This window comes from Ursus americanus, chromosome 20, assembly GCF_024610735.1.
Source record: "Ursus americanus isolate L20-20 chromosome 20, mUrsAme1.1.p, whole genome shotgun sequence".
Classification (NCBI taxonomy): domain Eukaryota; kingdom Metazoa; phylum Chordata; class Mammalia; order Carnivora; family Ursidae; genus Ursus; species Ursus americanus.
The window spans coordinates 29753116-29770794 of NC_142146.1; the positions used below are offsets into that span (position 1 = coordinate 29753116).

General features: G+C 35.4%; 1 protein-coding gene across 1 annotated transcript in view; it reads left to right on the plus strand.

The window, feature by feature from the left end:
• The window catches only part of DNAJC13 (DnaJ heat shock protein family (Hsp40) member C13), a 119993-nt gene that overhangs the window by 63260 nt on the left and 39054 nt on the right, over positions 1-17679 (plus strand). The window contains exons 23-34 of the mRNA XM_045791762.2: positions 85-188; positions 278-437; positions 1915-1977; positions 3781-3882; positions 5303-5407; positions 6191-6393; positions 7474-7558; positions 11000-11154; positions 11688-11733; positions 13569-13723; positions 15075-15276; positions 16832-16947. Coding sequence (XP_045647718.1) covers positions 85-188; positions 278-437; positions 1915-1977; positions 3781-3882; positions 5303-5407; positions 6191-6393; positions 7474-7558; positions 11000-11154; positions 11688-11733; positions 13569-13723; positions 15075-15276; positions 16832-16947 — 1496 coding nt within the window. The remainder of the gene's footprint in view (positions 1-84; positions 189-277; positions 438-1914; positions 1978-3780; positions 3883-5302; positions 5408-6190; positions 6394-7473; positions 7559-10999; positions 11155-11687; positions 11734-13568; positions 13724-15074; positions 15277-16831; positions 16948-17679) is intronic.

The following is a 17679-nucleotide window of genomic DNA, read 5'->3' on the forward strand; positions in this document are numbered from 1 at the left end:
AACAGAATTTAAGAAGTGATTATGTGGAAACTGCCAAAACCCTCTTGTAAACTAAAATACTCTAATGTGCATTTATTAATAAAGGTTAAATATGAGTGCCTGGCAGAGGAAATCAAAATAGGAGACTATTACCTGAGATTACTATTGGAGGAAGATGAGAATGAAGAAAGTGGATCAATTAAAAGATCGTAAGCTACTCTTCATATCTTGTTATATTTGTTTTCACTATTAGTTTCATGCTAATTCCATTGTGAACTTTTTTTTTTTTTAAATCTAGGTATGAATTTTTCAACGAGCTCTATCATCGTTTCCTGCTCACCCCAAAAGTAAACATGAAGTGTTTATGTTTACAAGCCCTTGCTATTGTTTATGGCAGGTGTCATGAAGAAATAGGACCTTTTACAGATACAAGATATATCATTGGAATGTTAGAGAGGGTAAGAATATCATTTAAGGAAACTGCTATTTGATAGCGCATTGGGGGTACTTGTTTAATTTTCAAAACTGAATATAAATTCTATTTACCATAACTTTCTGCATGAGTTTTGTGTAGTTTGCATTGTACTTAATTAAATACGTTAGATGAATAGGAAAGTGAATAATGGGTTAGTATTTGTCCATGTCAGTTTATTTTTCTCAGTTGCTGCTCTTGAACGACTTTAGCGACTTGTTTGCCAATCTTTAAGTATGGATGAGCTGGACAGGTGTGTAAAAGAAATAGTGACTATTAGATTTGTGTGTACATTTGGTTTTCCACTTCGGAAAAATCTTAAATTATGCTAGCGTACTAAATTTTTTTTTTTTTAAGATTTTATTTATTTGAGAGAGAGAGAAATAGAGAGTATGAGCATGGGGGGCAGGGACAGAGGGAGAGGGAGACGCAGACTCCCGGCTGAGCAAGGAGCCCAATGCGAGACTCGATCCCGGGACCCTGGGATCATGATCTGAGCCAAAGGCAGATGGTTAACTGGCTGAGCCACCCAGGCGCCTGCTAACATACTGAATTTCAAAGTGTGAAGATTATTTAATAAAAGTTTTTAGAGCTACAATGATAGCCAAAAAAAAGGGAACCTTGAGTTAACACATTTTAGAAAGTTTGTCCTTTAACACTTGAGCTTGGCTGGGGGAAGGAACATAGTGACCCATTCATCTATCCTGCAGCTCAGATTTGAGTATAACCTATTTGTTGCAGTATATACACTTTGTTCTTTCATTTGTGCTTATATTCGTCTTACATTTAACAATTTGATTTTTAGTGAACTGCCTTAGAACCATTTCACCAATTTTTAAATGGCCATCAGTGCTTGTTATAATTACCATAACCGTTAATTATACTTTATAGATGAGAAAACTGATTCTGGATAAGGTCATAAAACATACCTAGGAAATAACATAACCAGATAAAAATCCTTATTGTTTGCTATTACACCAGATTGTACTATTGAATCCTAATTCACTGTTATTCCAGTAAACCTGAGTACTTGTAGCATAGCCTTTGTATTTTTTAGGCAGATATATTTTTCCTTCTTGTTTGTGTTCATCATGATGTGATTATATGAAACATCATTCATCATTCTTCAGAATACTTAATTGAGAGGTATCATTTGAGGTAATTTTTTCATTTGTTTCAATTTTTTATATATTTATATATTAAAGTATTTATATAAATTATATATTAATCTGGTTTTGACTTTTAAAATATATGCTTTTCTAGGGAAATTAGACAAGTTATAAAATTGCAGAGAATGCAAGACATTGAGGAGTTAAACAATAATTACTAGTCTCCTCTCATGTTCTTGATATTTAAAAGATGACTTCATTTCTTATTGGTTGTTGCTGATTTTGTCCAGTGATGATAATAACTTAATTTGTGTTTCTGTTCACTTCTGACTAAATTCTCATGTATTTCAATAGTGCACAGATAAACTTGAACGAGATCGGTTGATCCTCTTCCTTAACAAGTTGATCCTTAATAAGGTACAGTATTTTTGCTTAAGTATGCAGTTATTTGCAAATAAATCACATGACTATATAACAAAAAGATTAATTATTACAGTTTGAGCTAATTATCCAACATGATTCTTTTCTTCTCGTATTAGATCAGAAATCTCTGTGTGCTATCAACTTCTGGAGTGAAAATTTTTTATCAAATACTCTTTGTACATTCTGTCCTGTTGTTACAGATACTGAGTAAATTAATGATAATAAAATTCTGAAGGAAGAATAATGAGGGATGAAATCAATAGCTGATTTTTCTTTAGGGACTCTTTAGGTTTGGACTTTAAGTAAAATAAATGTTCGACATAAAGTAGAAGGTTTCTAATTTATTCAGTGTACATTTTGATAAGTAATTTGAAGACAAACTGGAGAGTCAATTTAGCTCTTCACATTTTCTTTTTTTAAGACAATAGGATCAGGGCTCTTGGGTGGCTCAGTCGGTTAAGCGTCTGACTCTTAGTTTCAGGTTAGGTCGTGATCTCAGGGTGGTGAGATCGAGCCCTGCATTGGGCTCTGCACTCAGTGTGGAGTCTGCTTGGGATTCTCTCTCCTCCCCTCTCACTTGCAATCTCTTTGTCTAAAATAAATAAATCCTTTTTTTTTTTTAAAGGAAAAATTCATTTCTTTTTTTTTTTTAAGATTTTATTTATTAGAGAGTTCGTGTGGTGGGGGGGGTGCATAGAGAGAGGGGCAAGTGGACTCCCTGCTGAGCGCAGAGCCTGACATGGGGCTGAATCCCAGGACCTTGAGATTATGACCTGAGCTGAAGGCACTTAACTGACTGAGCCACCCAGGTTCCCCTAAAGTAAATAAATCTTAAAAAAACCCAAAAAACCAAAAATAACATTTTAATAGGTTCATACTGGTTTCTTTTTTTTTTTTTTTTTTAAGATTTTATTTATTTGACAGAGACAGCCAGAGAGAGAGGGAACACAGGCAGGGGGAGTGGGAGAGGAAGAAGCAGGCTCCCAGCAGAGGAGCCTGATGTGGGGCTCGATCCCAGGACTCTGGGATCACGCCCTGAGCCGAAGGCAGATGCTTAACAACTGAGCCACCCAGGCGCCCCCATACTGGTTTCTAATAAGAATTCATAGTTGTAAATGTAGCATTAATTCACAATTATGTGATGTTGCAGTGAAATCTGAGCAGGTCTTTTATTTCTTTTTTTTTTTTTTTAATTTTATTTTTTATTTTATTTATTTATTTTTTTAGGTCTTTTATTGCTTAAATTTATGATACTCTTGCTTAGTTTTATTCTCACTTTTAGAAAATAGTGCACGTTTTAAAATGAAGTATAGTTAATCTTATAAAAATTTAAATTATAATCTCTTCCTAACTTTTAAGAAATTGCCAGTTTTTATCTTAAGTTTACAAGAACTGGAACATTAAAAGGTTTTTTAGTATACCAGATTTTATTTCTGGTTATTTATAATCTGGTTATTAACAAAAAAAAAAAAACCTGGGAAAATGCAGAATAATTTGAGAACCAGAGAATTTATCATGGGTGTTACTTCCGGCAGGCTTTGTTTATTTTTGTTTTTTATTTTGCTCAGAATATATTTAAGTAAAAATTCTTTATGTGATCTCTTTGCTTTGCCCTTTTCACATTTATCTAAATTCATGTTCCTTGAACACAAAATCCTGAAAACACTAAGTAATATCAGTTGTATGTGACTTTTTCCAAAGAGATTTTAAGTGTTTTCTTCTTTGAGAGTCTTTTAGGTAATCGTACCTATTGGAAAGAAAAAATTTCGATTAGGTGAAAGTGTTTTTGCCTTCCAGAGAAATGTTAAGGATCTCATGGATTCAAATGGAATTAGAATCCTTGTGGACTTGCTTACCCTTGCACATCTCCATGTAAGCCGAGCTACGGTACCACTGCAGGTATGTATGCTTATCTACATTTCACGAGTTTAACAACCTTTGAGTACAATTTCGGATCAAAAGAATCATAAAAATTGACATGAAAACCTGTCAATATATGTGGCCCTGAGTATGGCTAATAAAAGTTAAAATAACCATAAGAACAATCTCAAATGGACACTGTTGATCCAGTTTTACTTTTCAAGTGTCTCTTTTGTCTTTTAAAGTAACTGTATCTCTAATGTGGCTTATTTTGAGGCAATATGATCTTTAAGATTTAAAGTGAATTTGTCAGTTATGTAATTAGAACTTATAGCATTGACAGCCACTGAGAATGTACTTAGCCTTTAGGAATCTGGAGGCCTTATTGAAACCAGCCAGTAAGAGCATAGAGCTGCTAGTCTCTACTGAGAGGCCTCTTCTGATACCTGACTTGTAGTAGAGATCTATACCTAGCTCACTGGTGATTTTTTTGGTGTTATGTTTTGTTTTTGTTTAATCTCCTAGTTCGAGGAGATGTTGCCTGTTAGTTTTTGGCTGAATTGTGTACAAAAGTGCTATTCGAATATTGAGAATATGGTATTTTCTTTTATCAGGTATAAATAATAGTAATTATAATGCTTGTGTAGCATGACAGTATACCAGATACTGTTCTGGTATATATGATATATTAACTCTTTAAATTCCCCAGCGACCCTCCCATTTTACAGATGAGAAAGCTGCGGGACAGAGAAGCCACCCACTAAGGAGCAGAGCCAGAGTTAGAACCCGATGTCTAAGCTCTTAAACACTTTGCTATGCCTCTCTGTATGAATCTAACCATAAGCTGGTAGTTACGATGGTAGTTAAAAAACCTTGTTTTAATAATATATACTAACTACATAAAAATTTTATCTTTGGTTCTCATAAACATTGCATATAAAATTATAAGAATTATCTGTAGTGAGGGTACTTAATTGAAAGTGTTTAAAAGCATTAAAAACCTTCCTTTTAGTATTTTAACTCTTTGATTTCAGATGCTTATTGAAACTTTTGGTTGGAATCATTTTCCCTCAAAAGAACTTCATTATTTTTAGCATTGTGGTTTAAGGTTAACGTTGTGTTTATTTATATAGCTATTTATAATATTCTTTGCTACTAAAATTTTACTGGCCTGAGAATTTATTAATGACCATAGGGAATGTAAATGTCTTTGAGTTTAGCTTAGCTTGCCAAGTGAATTTAGGAAACCATTTATTTCAAATGCATTAGTAGTAAGGAAATAGCTTTTTTGGACTACTCGGTTAGACATCTGATGCTTTAGTCTTAAAATAAGGTCACCTGAAATTTAAGTGATTTCCAAAGGAGTGTAAACCCAGAAAGTTAGTACCGTGTTACTTTTTATGGTATCTGCCCCCTTAAATTTCTGCCTTGAAAAATAACTACATCTTTCTAAACTCAGAGCAATGTAATCGAAGCTGCTCCAGATATGAAAAGAGAGAGTGAAAAGGAATGGTACTTTGGCAATGCAGACAAAGAAAGGAGTGGCCCATATGGATTTCATGAGGTTGGTGTCTTAGAGAAACTTTTCGTTGTGGTTTTTATCCTTCTGCCCACCTGTTTAGCACACACATAGAGAGATGTTGAGTACTTTTAAACTGTGTGTTGAAGTATTACCATCAGCTCCAAGGACTGTGCTATTCAATTTCCACATGAAGGTTTAGATGTCTTGCAGTTAGAAAGAACCACAGACACACAGTCATGTCTTCAAACCTTGTTGTTTACAAGCTGTTGTTATACAGAGGTAGCACTTAGATTTTTAATGAATTTTTAAGTAATAATAGCAATTGTAAGGTATTATAATATTATAGATATTAAGACTTTTCAAACTATAACACTTCTATATGGAATGAATAGGTAAATTTTAATATGCAGTCTGAAATTCATTGAAAATTGCCTGTGCAATCCAGGGGCAGTTTCCATCTTAACATCTGCTGATACTTGATCTTGCTCTCTCAGGCTCAGTTGGAATTTAGCCAAAGATAGTTTTATAGAAGACCAAGCCTTCTGCTTGCATATATCTTGTTCATTTTACACTCTGCCTACTGTTTTCATTCTCTCCAGTGTTCTTTTTACTCTGCAGGTTGGCCAACTAAATTGTTATTTTCTTGTATTAGTAACCTATTTCAGGTTCTTGAAGACTTGTCAACATAAGTTTGTTACTGTTTTTTTATAGTGAACTTGGATGTTTATTACCATAGTTCATGTATTTACCACAAAATAGAAAACCTTACCAAACCTCATTTTGCTTCATTTGTGTTTGTAATAACGGTGCCTTCCATTGATTTAGATGCAAGAATTATGGACCAAAGGAATGTTAAATGCAAAAACCAGATGCTGGGCTCAAGGCATGGATGGATGGCGACCACTTCAGGCAATACCTCAGCTTAAGTGGTGTCTCTTAGCCAGTGGACAGGCTGTACTAAATGAAACTGACCTTGCTACCCTTATATTGAACATGTTGATCACAATGTGTGGATATTTTCCAAGCAGGTAAAATGTAATTGAACATTTCCATGGTTAACAGGGACTCTAAAATATCTGTTCTCTCCATTTGTATGGGAGCTTCCTCAGTAACAACCTGGAATTACCCTGGTGATTTACAGCAAAGATATTCCATTTGTGACCTTGAGGGAATGCTGCTTTGAGTTTTGGAGCTTTTGAAACATATAAAGAAATAATTTGCAAAATATATGGAAAAAGTAGCTGAAAAGTGACTTTCTCTGGGAGACTTCAAACAATGTTACCAAGTTGAGGCTTACTAGCTGCACTCTAGCAGCAGTGACAATTGTCACATTGCTGTGAATCAGGTGTGAACATTTGAAATAAACATACTGCCGTCTGTAGACAGTGGTGAGTGCCACCCTTGTCTGTCAGGTTAGCTACTGTTGGTATAGAACTTGAGTCTAAGCCAGTATCTTGCCCCATATCTTGTCCCACTTGACAAGTGAAGGTGAGACTATGTTATACGGTGACAGTTAAAACTGTTGCATGGAACTTTGTGATCTTTATAAAATATTTGCATATGTATCATTTTGTTTGTTACTCTACTAGAAACATTTGGTGATGGAAGTTACTGAGAAACTGTCAGTTTTATAACACTTGAGGCTTTCATGGTTCCAATTCTCTTTAAAATTCAGATCAGACTTAAAAGCATACAATTAGCATTTAGAAGGAATGTAGCCTTAAAATTAAAGCTATACATGGAAAATACTGAGAATAGTTAAGGTTTAAATTTATGTGACAAAGTTTGATATGCCCTTTGGGGGGAAATATCCTCTGACAGTGTGTTGGACAACACCAAGTTTAATCAATTAAATAATAAATAAGAGTCTTTGGCTCTTCTAGGGTACTGTTTTTCAAGGAAATCTTATGGAAGGAAATGAAGTCATATTAAGCAGCCAAGTAGATTTAAACCAAAATACCTAATCATGTTCCCAGCTGTATGAGAGCTTAGTCTTCATTAACAAAAAAGTAAGGTAACATGCTTCATGCCTAGTAGAATGTCATATCCTCTGCACATACAAATTTTAATAAATATATTAAATGTTGACCTTAGAAAATGTTTTCTAGGGATCAAGATAATGCCATCATTCGGCCTTTACCTAGAGTGAAAAGACTGCTGTCAGACAGCGCTTGCCTTCCCCATATTATTCAGGTGAGTTACCTTTATGTTATCAAATTAAGGGCAGTATTTTAAGAACCATTCTCTCTTATTCAATTTTGACATGAGCCCTAGTCTTTGTTTTATTGTAGTGTATTCCATTTCCAAAAAACCGAACCCCGATTTACATTTATTTCACTTATTCCTAATTGATTTGATATTCTGAGTATACTATGGAAGATTGTATATCCAAGAACCTAAACATAGGAAGCCCTCAGACTCCAGAATTATTCTCAAAAGGTTTTATTTATTATGCATTCTTCAAATCACACTGTTGAAGTTAGGATTCCTGGGAAGCACACTGGTGGCCGCAGAAGTAGACCTGTGGTTGGCTATGTTCCAAGAAATAATCACAGCAGTCTTTCTAGCTTGCCTCAGAGTTTGACTCTTTTCAGTTAAATGTTTTCATGGATAGTAGCTGATCCAATGCATTGAGTTGGAATTATGTAGGATATACTAAAGTATTTTTTCTTCTTTTTTCCCATCATTATTCTGCTCTTTTGGAATTAAACTATCTCCAGATTAGCATTAAATCCAAATAAGTCAGGTCTCAGAGATTTCAGGCCAGTGTTTCCCTCCTGTCTATTAAATATCCTGTTGTTAACTCTATTTATTTATTTTAAAAGATTTTGTTTATTTGAGAGAGCACAAGCAGGGGAAGAGGGAGAAGCAGACATCCAGCTGAGTGGGGAGCCCAACGTGGGGCTTGATCCCAGGACTCCGAGATCATGACCTGAGCTGAAGACAGACCCTTAACTGACTGAGCCACTCAGGAGCCCCTAAATATTATTTTTTATATTAACCACACATGATGTGACTTTATATTATTTTATTTTTTTTACATTTTATTTATCTATTTGACAGAGCGAGAGAGCACAAGCAGGGGGGACAGTAGAAGAGGGAGAAGCAGATTCCCTGCTGGCAGGGAGCCTGATATGGGGCTCGATGCGGGACTTGATCCCAGGACTCTGGGATCATGACCCGAGCTGAAGGTAGATGCTTAACCATCTGAGCCACCCAGGTGCCCCCATGATGTGACTTTAAAGTGTATAGCAGTAATTTGTGTTATTTGTACACATTGGTTGTACGTTGATATGAAAAGGGAGAGGAGAGTTAGTTTGTATATTTTTACATTCATAGATATGCAAGTGCCTGTGTAAGTCACTGATAATGAAAAAGTCTTCTGAAATATGACAGTGACAGTGTCCAACTCCCCCCCCCCCCCAATTTCTGTTGTTTAAACCTATCAGCATTTCAAAATTTGGATGCTTTTCTGTTGTGGACCTTTATGTTTCACTGCTTAAATGAAAGGCGCTGCAATTATTGTTTCCTGTAACCCATCACCCGCTCCAGCCTAGAGAACTGTGCGGCTGCATATGTGAGGTGGTACGAGGAGAGGGATTTGTTTTCTATTCTGGACATGTAGGTAAAGGCCTAGTAAATCTACCTCTCCCAAGTATTTTTCCAGGACTTAGGAAACTGGAAGGGAAGAGGTAAATGCAAACACTGTTGAATTTCAGGCCAGGAAAGAATGACTCTTAAGACCTGTGATTGGCATGACATGAAGCTTTGGAGGGGAAGAGTACATTTTAATTAACTAAAATTTTTTTAGTATTATCTGAACAATTAGAATAATTCAGGAGAAGAATTTCATTGAAAAGCATAGCAGGGTTTTTTTTTTTTTTTAAGATTTTATTTATTTATTTGAGAGAGCATTAGCGGGGGGGGGGGAAGGGTAGAGGGAGAAGCAGACTCTCCGCTGAGCAGTGAGCCTGATGCAGGACTCGATCCCAGGACCTGGGATCATGACCTGAGCTGAAGGCAGACGCTTAACTGACTGAGCCACTCAGGCGCCCAGCCTATCTGTTCTTTATAGTATATACTGCCTATATCTTTTATACTGAATTCAGAAAATATTTTTTAGAAGCTCTTTGCTTTTCCTTAATTTCTCATATTCTGGGAGATTGTAATCGTGCTAAACACAGGCAGCTACAGTAGTTTTCAGGAACACACTATTTACATTGTTGAGTATAGATTTCTGTCCTTCATTTGACTTTAAGAGCAATTACTGGTTTGACCTTTTGATAACATCTTCAAAATTTTTAGAGTTTGTCTAAGATAGAGTGAATGCTAAGTTTTCTGGTATACTCTAATTTCAAATATTTGGAGTTTTTGCCTGCTAATTCCCATATTTTTGTTAAAGTGATAACAAGTCTTGAACTACAACTGCTGTTAAACTAGGGAAAACCCTGTGTTACTGTATCTCAGTTTTTCCTTTATAAAATGGCAGTACTAAACGCTCAATCTAAATAACTCGTTGAACAGATAAGACACCCAAACACAAAGAAATCCAAGTTATTTACTTAAAGACACATAGCAATTCAGTCTTGTAATTGAGCCTACAACTTTGACCTCCTAATGTGAGCTAGTATTTACTTGTTATTGCAGTTTTTTTACTGGTAGCATTTGACCCAACATTGGGGATTCTTGGGAAGTGTTTATAGAAAATTGAAACGCCACTTACATTAATTAAGATAAAACATATTAGGGGTGCCTGGGTGGCTCAGTCGGTTAAGCAGCTGCCTTTGGCTCGGGTCGTGATCCCAGGGTCCTGGGATTGAGCCCCATGTTGGGCTTTCTGCTCAGGGGGGAGTCTGCTTCTCCTTCTCCCTCTGCCTGTGGCTCTGCCCACATGTGTTCTCTCTGTCAGATGAATAAATAAAATCTTAAAAATAAAAGATAAAACGTATTAAATATCTTTATCAAGTGTTTATTTATAGCAACTCTGTATGATTTTTTAATAGCCCGGATTCATTATGGTGGTCCCAGGTACTCCCTTCAGTACTCTTAGCTCAGATTTCTAGAGACCTCCTCTCTTGGTACTTTCTGGCAATAGTAGATAGAAGTACTGCTGGTATTCGGTTACCCGTTTGCCCTCTACCTGCACTTGTAGATCTCTTTTTGAGTGCTGTTGGTGTGCACTGATAGTTCTCTGCTCTGCTCCTTGAGCTCTCAAGTAGTCTTCAGGGAATGCTTCATGTGCTGAAACTAACCCAAAGCATAGCTACTTTTCTTTTTTTATTTTGTCATTAACAAAGAAGTCCACTCAGGAAGATTCCTGCATAAGAAACAGTTTTATCTATAATCACGACAACATAACGTCAGGCGTCTTTGGGCCTTTTCTGAATAAGTTTTGACCAATTGTCAATGTTTTACCATCTCTGCATTAAGTATTGTAAAATGAACTAATTTTCAAATCTGTTGAGTCTGGTAGACAAACAAGCTTACTAAATCCCACAGATTTTTATTTTGTAACTTATTGCATATAAGAAACTGTAACTTCAGCACAGCACATGAAAAACATAAACCTAAAGTAAATGGTGTTATTGCAAGTTTTTTTATAATCCAGTAACAAAAACATTTTATTTTTTTTAGCTACTGCTGACCTTTGACCCTATCCTTGTTGAGAAGGTTGCGATTTTGTTATACCATATCATGCAAGATAACCCACAGTTACCTCGTCTTTATCTTAGTGGAGTATTTTTCTTTATCATGATGTATACAGGTTCCAATGTGCTTCCTGTTGCTCGGTAAGAACTTTAATGGTAATCTTAAAGTTATTATTCGAAATGTATAGGGATAGATTTTTTTAAGTTGGTTATTTTTGTGAGTACATCATTGCTTTTGTTAAGTTTTTCATTATAAAAGCTGTTTAACTATATGTCTGAAAATTTGGAAATTAGAATGGGTGAAAAATAACTCAGAATTACATTACTTTACCACATCTAACCGAAGAATTTGTCACCGTCTTATATTTTATAATACAGTTCTAATATATGTATTTAATAGAAGTGTACTCACATTGCACATACAGTTCTACATTTTGCTTTTTCTTCAAATTGGGTAATTTTTCATATTTTTATATAATCTTAATATGACCATAATTTTAAAATCTTTCTAATTCATTTGATTTCTTGCCTTAATTAGAAATTAAGTTGGGAATATATATGTACAAGTGGCCTTTTGTGGCTTTTATTTGTCTATAAAAAATCTGATCTTTAGAAAACTAAGATTACTAAATTTAAATCAGTTCCTATGTCTGACAAATCTTTTTTTCCCCTAGATTTTTGAAGTATACGCATACCAAACAGGCTTTCAAGTCAGAGGAGGTAAGCCAGATTAATCCTCTGAATATGTAACTTAACACTGGATAAGCTGACTTGGCACTTAAGTTCTCTGAGCTGTGTATGTTTACTAGATTGTAAGCACTTGAAGGCAGGTACTGTTTTACTCATTTTTCACATTCCTTGTGGTACCTTGTACATAGAGTCTTAAGCTAATATTTTTTAATGAAAATAAATGTTGCCCATTAGATTTAACATTGAAATTTTAGATGTGAATTATAACTTGTTCCCTTTGTGTAAAATTTAGATTAATTTCATAAATACTTGAGTGTATACCTGAATCTCATACAATCAGCTAAAATTCAGTTAAGACTTCAACCTTCTTTTTGTTCAGATCACAAGGTGGCGGAAGTGCCAAGTTTCTTCTTTGAAGCTACTTAATTTTTCAGTTGTTCTCAAGTGTCCTTCCATTTTACTGGGGAAGAAAAATAGGAATCCAAAAAAGATAAGACTCATCCAGATAGCTTTGACAACCTGAAACCTCATACCTAACATTTTACAGAGGTATTTATTGTCAAAACATAACTGAAAGATGTTTCAAATTTTGTTAGGGTTTTCATGGAGCATTGATTTTCAGATTTTACTGAGAACAGAAGAATAAACCAAAACCAGACCACTGTTGAGACTAATCAAGGAATGTTTATGCCACTTTGACAATGGACACTAGACCAAACTGCGTGTTTTCTAGAGAAGCCAGTGAAGCTCTGGAAAATAATCTAATGATATTAAAGTGATTCCCATGGCAGTGTAATTTCCACAGTTTATACAAATAGAAAATGAGAATATAAAAAAAGTCTTAAATTACTTCTAATCACCGTACTGTAGCATTAGGCATTCTTTAGCATTCTTTTTTCCCCTTCTTTCTGTGCAGTTATGCATATATAATCTTTTTTGAAATTTTTATAACATGAAAAATAATATATCATTTCACCTAATAATATTTTGAATAATTAGAGCAAAACTGTGTTTGTAACAGAATTCTGCATGCAGGAATTACCAAATAATAGTATTCTAGAGAACAAAGCAACCATTTCTTCATCCCAAAATTTAACAGATAGTGAATTTGTGACTTTTAGTAGCAAAAAGCCTGGAAGTATTCATCATCTAATTTGTCTTGGCACTAGGTGGTAAAACCATGTCGGGATTTTTTCTTCTGTCTGTCAGATCCTAGAGGAATAAAGCATTCTTGATTTGCTTAGAAGGAAAAAAAAAGTATAGTCCTTAGGTTTTATTTCTATCAGATAAAGAAATTACTTTTAAAATTTAGTATGTTAAAGTATGGTCATTATCTTGATTGCATTTGGCCAGCCAGAGAATATGAAGTCCTTAAAATAGTTAATTATAATTACTTTCAATAGATATTCTCCATCTTAATAGCCACACTTCATGAGGACAGGCTTTTTAAGATGTTGATTTTCTGGACTTGTTCTTCAAAACAGAAGCAGGTACAGGTGAAAATTGCAACCAACAATATAACAAGATAATTGATATAAATCGTCACGGGATCTCTCCTTGTGTTGTCCATTACTACTACACATGGTTCAAAGCCAGTCGTCCTAAATAATGTCGGCAGCACCTGACACCTGAGGAGCTTCAGATTGCCGAAGGCCCAGGGATGTTAATTCTATCTTGGGAGCTCATGCCAAAGCCACTTAATACCAGACATCTTCCACTTCACATTTTGCCATGTTTCCATCTAAATTTCCAAAACACAAAAGCAATTTGTTCCAGTTGTTTTCTTAAATATTCTCTAATCCAATTCATTTATTAGAAAATTGAAAGATAACTTTAGTGTTTCTATGTCTTGTTTTGTTTTAAAGACAAAAGGACAAGATATTTTTCAGAGAAGTATACTTGGGCACATCCTTCCAGAAGCAATGGTGTGTTACTTAGAAAATTATGAGCCTGAAAAGTTTTCTGAGATTTTTCTAGGAGAATTTGATACTCCAGAAGCAATCTGGAGCAGCGAAATGAGGTAAGTAGCCCATTGATTGTATTTTATACTCAGAATCTGTGCATCTTGCCATCTGGTTTGACTTCTGTTAAAAGAACTGCTTTCACTAGTTACATAATCTAAGCTACAGTAGTCATTGGTGCCAAATCAAGTGACGAGTTTGACAGGGCCATAAGCTTTTTTCTGCTCGAATATGATTTGACAAAATTACTGTACCTTAATAGAGTTTTATGTAAGGGTAGAGCCTGTTAACCACTGGTGATTCTTAAATCAGCCTATAGAACTGGTAGAACTTTAGGCAGTATATATATAAGGAATATATAGAGATAAAATCAAGACATGCCCCCTTGGTATTTGGAAATAGAATTGTACTCCACTAATTAAAAACTATGCCCACGTAGAATGGGTCACACCAGAGATACCCCAAATCATTTTAGAATGAGGCTCCCTAGTCAGCACATTTTGACCATAATGGGGAAGTTAGCATTCCTAAAGAATGTCCTCTAAGAGGAAAAGCCTGTGAAAACAAGAAAAAGTAGAGGCACAGAACAGATGTCAGCATCCAGACAGGCTCTGGAAAAGAGCACACTTCATAGATTGAATGTCAAGGCCACCACTTCTGTGGAGAACCCCTCAGTCCTCTTAGCTGGATGGTAGTTGGTCTTCTGAGTCAGTTATTCACTCCCTTGGCTGACTTCACACTCACAGTGCCACTTGCTGGTTATCATTTGGCTTGTTTCCTTAGGCTGACCCATAGACTTGGCATGTGCTAGCCACCAGCTTGAATGTATTCTGTATGACAGTCATGTTTTTCACTGGGAACAAATATATAGGAATATGAAAAGGCTTACAAGACAATTTTTCTATTTAATATTTTTCTCCTGTGATTGGTTAATAAAAGTCCCTATTTAAAAGATATAGCTGTTTGTGTACTAATTAAATCAAGTTTTTGCTGAACTGAGGACCAGACCCCAGATTGTTAACTTAAAATAAATGCCATGTAGTGGGCTTCTTTGGGATGGTAGGAAACTTAGTCCCTTGGTTATACCCTCATGCATTGCATGAGGTACGCAGATGCCATACCATTTGACCTTCTAATGGCTGACTTTTGAAAGGACTGGGAATATCAGCCTTTTGTTCCATGGTTGTCTTTATAGATAAGTACTACAAATAAGTTTACATCCATTGAGGATTTTTACACAAGAACTTTAGAATGCCGTAACATATTTATAAACACTCAATTTTAGGCCAGTAATTGAATTACTCTAAAGAAGATCCATGTAATTATCTTGTGTGATTGCCTTTTTTTTTTTTTTTTCTTTTTTAACTGAAATAATCCCTTCATAATGCTTGGAGATTTTTGTAATTGTAGGCGCCTCATGATAGAGAAGATTGCTGCCCATCTTGCTGATTTCACACCACGTCTTCAGAGTAACACAAGAGCACTTTATCAATATTGTCCCATCCCGGTAATCAACTATCCACAGCTAGAAAATGAACTATTTTGTAATATTTATTACCTCAAACAACTTTGCGATACAGTCCGGTTTCCTGATTGGCCCATTAAAGATCCAGTAAGTCGGTAGATTATTTTGTGCCTTCTCAAACTGTAAAAATAGCCTCTAATCACTTCTGGATATTTCTTCCTCCTCTGATAAGGATAATAGCTTCCTTAAGTGTTCCATCTTGTTTAAGCAAGCACTATGTAACTCTAAGTGTAGTTTAATATATTTGGGTAAATCTTAAACTGAAAGATAGCTTTTTGAGGAAGTATTGAGAACTTTACCATCGTGATCTTTTTGACAAAATAAATAATATATCATGTATATAAACAATTATATACAATAATAGCTTTCTCACAAATCTTGGAATTAGCAGTCTGGGATTGAGTCTCGGTTTGGCCATTAGGTCTGTTTAACATTACTTGATTTCTCTAGGCCTCAGTTATGATAATAGTACTACTACCACTACTAGCAACTATTTCATGTGGTTGGGAAAATTGAGAACTTGTATTAAAAATAGCATAATTCCTAGCACACATAGGAGGTACTAAGTGAGACCTACTCATTTAATAGCAGTGCCTTTAGGAACCCTCCAGCTTGAGCCCCTGAGTATCTACTGGAAGCCTGGAATAAAGTAGGCCTGGGTGCCCATATTGGTTTGTTACCGTAGCAGAGGTTATACCATCATCTTTACCGTCAAAAGGTTTCAGTGGTTCTGTTTGTACGAGTAAAACACTGCCTCTTTACAGTGCTGTGACCAAATGAAGACAGGTATCTCTGCTACTTGGTCTGGATTCAGCATAAAGTAACAGAAGAGTGTGGGCTTTTTAGTCAGACCTAGGTTTGAATCCAGTCCCATCACTTACCAAGTGGGAAACATGGAGCAGTCTCTCAGAATCTGAATGGTTTCACGTATTATTGAAATTTTATAGAAGAATTAAGTCTCCTACAGTGCTACAGTCTATAAAGCACCTAGCTCCTTGGCATAGAGGCATGCAGTAAATATTAGCATTCTTCTGACCTGCTACCCAGACTCCCTTGTTTTCCTATCCCTTAGATTTGTTTGAATGCCAGCTACCAGTTATTGCATTAGATCACCTTGAGAAGCATGCCATCATATACTGCTTTCTTTCTTACTGCAGTGTATCATCTAATTTCAAATTTTGCTGTACTTCCTGAATGTATAACAAAAATAAAGACAAAAATTGGCAGAGAATAAAAATTGTACATAAGAGGGTTGTCTGCATGGCTCAGTTGGTTAAGTGTCTGACTCTCGATTTCGGCTCAGATCATGACCTCAGGGTTGTGGAATCAAGCCCTATGCTAAGCTCCATGTTAGGCGTGGAGTCTGCTTAAGATTCTCTCCCTCTCTCCTCTTCCCTCTGCCCCTCCACCCCCTCTAAAAAATCACAGAAAAAGGGAGGGATGTAGCCCTATAGCAGATACCTTGCTACCTATTTAGCAGTGCTAAGAAGGTGATTTTGGTTATTTGTATTTCAGAGAACTGTAACAGTGGGTAGCCTAGGAATGTCGGTTTATATATAGCACAAGAATTCTGTAACTTAAAAATTATGTTCTGAAATAGTTTTACTTTAAGAGATAGAAATTTTAATCCTCTGTCTTTAAGGTTAAGCTTCTAAAAGATACACTTGATGCCTGGAAGAAGGAAGTGGAAAAGAAGCCACCTACGATGTCAATAGATGATGCTTATGAAGTGCTTAATCTCCCTCAAGGACAGGGGCCGTGAGTATTTTTAGTATTACAGTAGTAAATGTCTGCCTTGTCTTAGATATTAATTAGATATTAATAAATATCAAAGATGAAATTCTTAAACCAACAATTTTTAAATTTTTTGCCTATTCTTTGATATATTCACCTATGGGAAAAACCGTATGGAACTATAGCCATGTGATTATCATTTACTGCAGATTTATTAGCAGAATTAACATTTTTCTGCCCTTGCTGGTAGAGTCTTTGCTCTCTGTTAATTGAAATAATGGGTGCAAAACACCTGGCACTATATCTCACACATGGTGGTTACTCACATATTCGTCTTCCCCCTTCCTCTTACAGTTTGTGTTATACATGAGGAAGAGATCTGGTAGAAATACGTTTAGGACACTAAGTGACAGATGTATAAGAATGCAGATTTACTTCATCAATGTATTAGAGATTTTTTATAGTAGGATAGATAATTTTAGAGAAAAATGGTTTAAAGGACATTTTCTTAAGTATAGATAGAGTTTGTATATTTTCGGCAAGGCTGATAGTTAAAATTACTTAAAATTACAGAGTTTGAAGTGTCACTTTGAAAAATTAGTTTGAAAAAAATTTCTTAGTTCTTCAAATATGGTTTTGTAATTTGAAGTGATTGATAACTTTCCATAGGGAACACTGAGGTTTTATCTTTCAGAGGTAGATAACATATAAAGAATATTCTTTCTTGACTCTTGCTGGATTTAATTTGATGCCTAA